At 68.6% G+C, this 1,298-nt stretch overlaps 1 protein-coding gene across 1 annotated transcript; it reads right to left on the bottom strand.

Moving 5' to 3' along the window:
- Positions 1-78: 78 nt before the first annotated feature.
- LOC106816229 (replication initiator 1-like) lies at positions 79-1,155 on the bottom strand. Its single transcript, XM_014820807.1, has 2 exons — positions 592-1,155; positions 79-510 (listed from the first exon to the last, which is right to left on the bottom strand). The coding sequence occupies exons 1-2, from the start codon at positions 1,153-1,155 to the stop codon at positions 79-81; spliced, it is 996 nt and encodes a 331-aa protein (XP_014676293.1).
- Between the last annotated feature and the right edge of the window lie 143 nt (positions 1,156-1,298).

The following is a 1,298-nucleotide window of genomic DNA, read 5'->3' as shown; positions in this document are numbered from 1 at the left end:
GAGGACGAGGCATGTCTCAGCATTGACTCGTGAGGACGAGGCACGTCTCAGCGTTGACTCGCGAGGACGAGGCGTGTCTCAGCATTGGGCGTGGTGGGTGCGCATGTGCACCCCGTACTTCTCTATCGTGCGGAACGCCTCGTCGCACAGCGCACACTTGTACAGCGTGTCGAACCTGCCGCCGCCCACAGCCATGGGCGCGTCGCCATCGCTCTCCCCCGCCTCCCTCTTGACGCGGATGACGTTGATTGGACACGTCGTGTGGAGAGACATGTGAACGGTCAACGCCTCCCAGCTGTCGAACGCGCGCCCCGCGCACACGCCGCACGCGAATGCCGGTGGCGTCACCTGTGGGGTGAGCGGCGACGCGGCGGCCGGCGCCACCTGGTTGCGGTACACGCCGGCGGATTTCGGCCGGTCGTATCGCTCGTCGAGGTAATGGTTGCCGCGGGCGACGGCGTCGATGGCCGCCGTCGCCATGGGAACGTGCGAAGTGATGAGCACACCCATCTGGCAGACGGGTGGTGGCTTGCGGCCAGGCGCATCGTCGGGCGACGTCACCAGGTGGCGCTCTCGTCGATCCGTCGTCGCCGTCGCCGTCGCCATCATCGCGGGGAAGTGTCCGTTGTTGTAGACGTGCGTGTTGAGAATGCGTCGCTCCGGAAACACGGCCTTACACACGAAGCACGTCCACTCCGCCTTAGTCGATGCCGGCGACCGGTGCGCCGCCCTGGTGGCGGCAGCGTCACGGTGTCGCGTTTTCGTCGCTGCCTCCTCGGAGTCGGAACTCCCCGCCGCCGAGTTGGTCGACGCTTCGGACGGCGGCGCCATCTTGCGGGCGCGAGCAGGTGGCGCCACCTTACGGGCGCTATCAGGCGGTGGTGCGGCCTCCTTGTCGTCCGGCTGCGTCGCTACCTTGCAGTGCGTCGTCGCCAGGTGGCTCTTGCGTTGCAGGCTCGTCGCGAACACGCGCCCGCACACGACGCACGCGAATGTGTGCTTGTCCCGCGGCGGCGCCCCCTTGCGGGCGGCCTCGTGGCCGCGCCGGTGTCGCTTCAGCGAGTCGAAGTGCGTGTACGAGGCGGGGCAAGCGTCGCAGTAGAACATGCGCGTCGTGGCGGCGCCGCCGGCGGGGGCGTTGGCGTCACGCACCATCTCGGACGCGGCGATGCCGGGGAAGTGACGCAGCGTCGTCACGTGCTTGTTGAAGTCGAATCGCTCGCAAAACTGCGCCCCGCACACCTTGCACGTCCACAGCTTCCTCCCCCAGGGGGCGCCGCCGCCGCCGAGGGGGCGCC

The sequence above is a fragment of the Priapulus caudatus genome, unplaced genomic scaffold (assembly GCF_000485595.1).
Source record: "Priapulus caudatus unplaced genomic scaffold, Priapulus_caudatus-5.0.1 Scaffold1318, whole genome shotgun sequence".
Classification (NCBI taxonomy): Eukaryota; Metazoa; Priapulida; class Priapulimorpha; order Priapulimorphida; family Priapulidae; genus Priapulus; species Priapulus caudatus.
The sequence above is the reverse complement of the archived record's forward strand: the minus strand, read 5'-3'. Positions and strand labels throughout refer to the sequence as shown.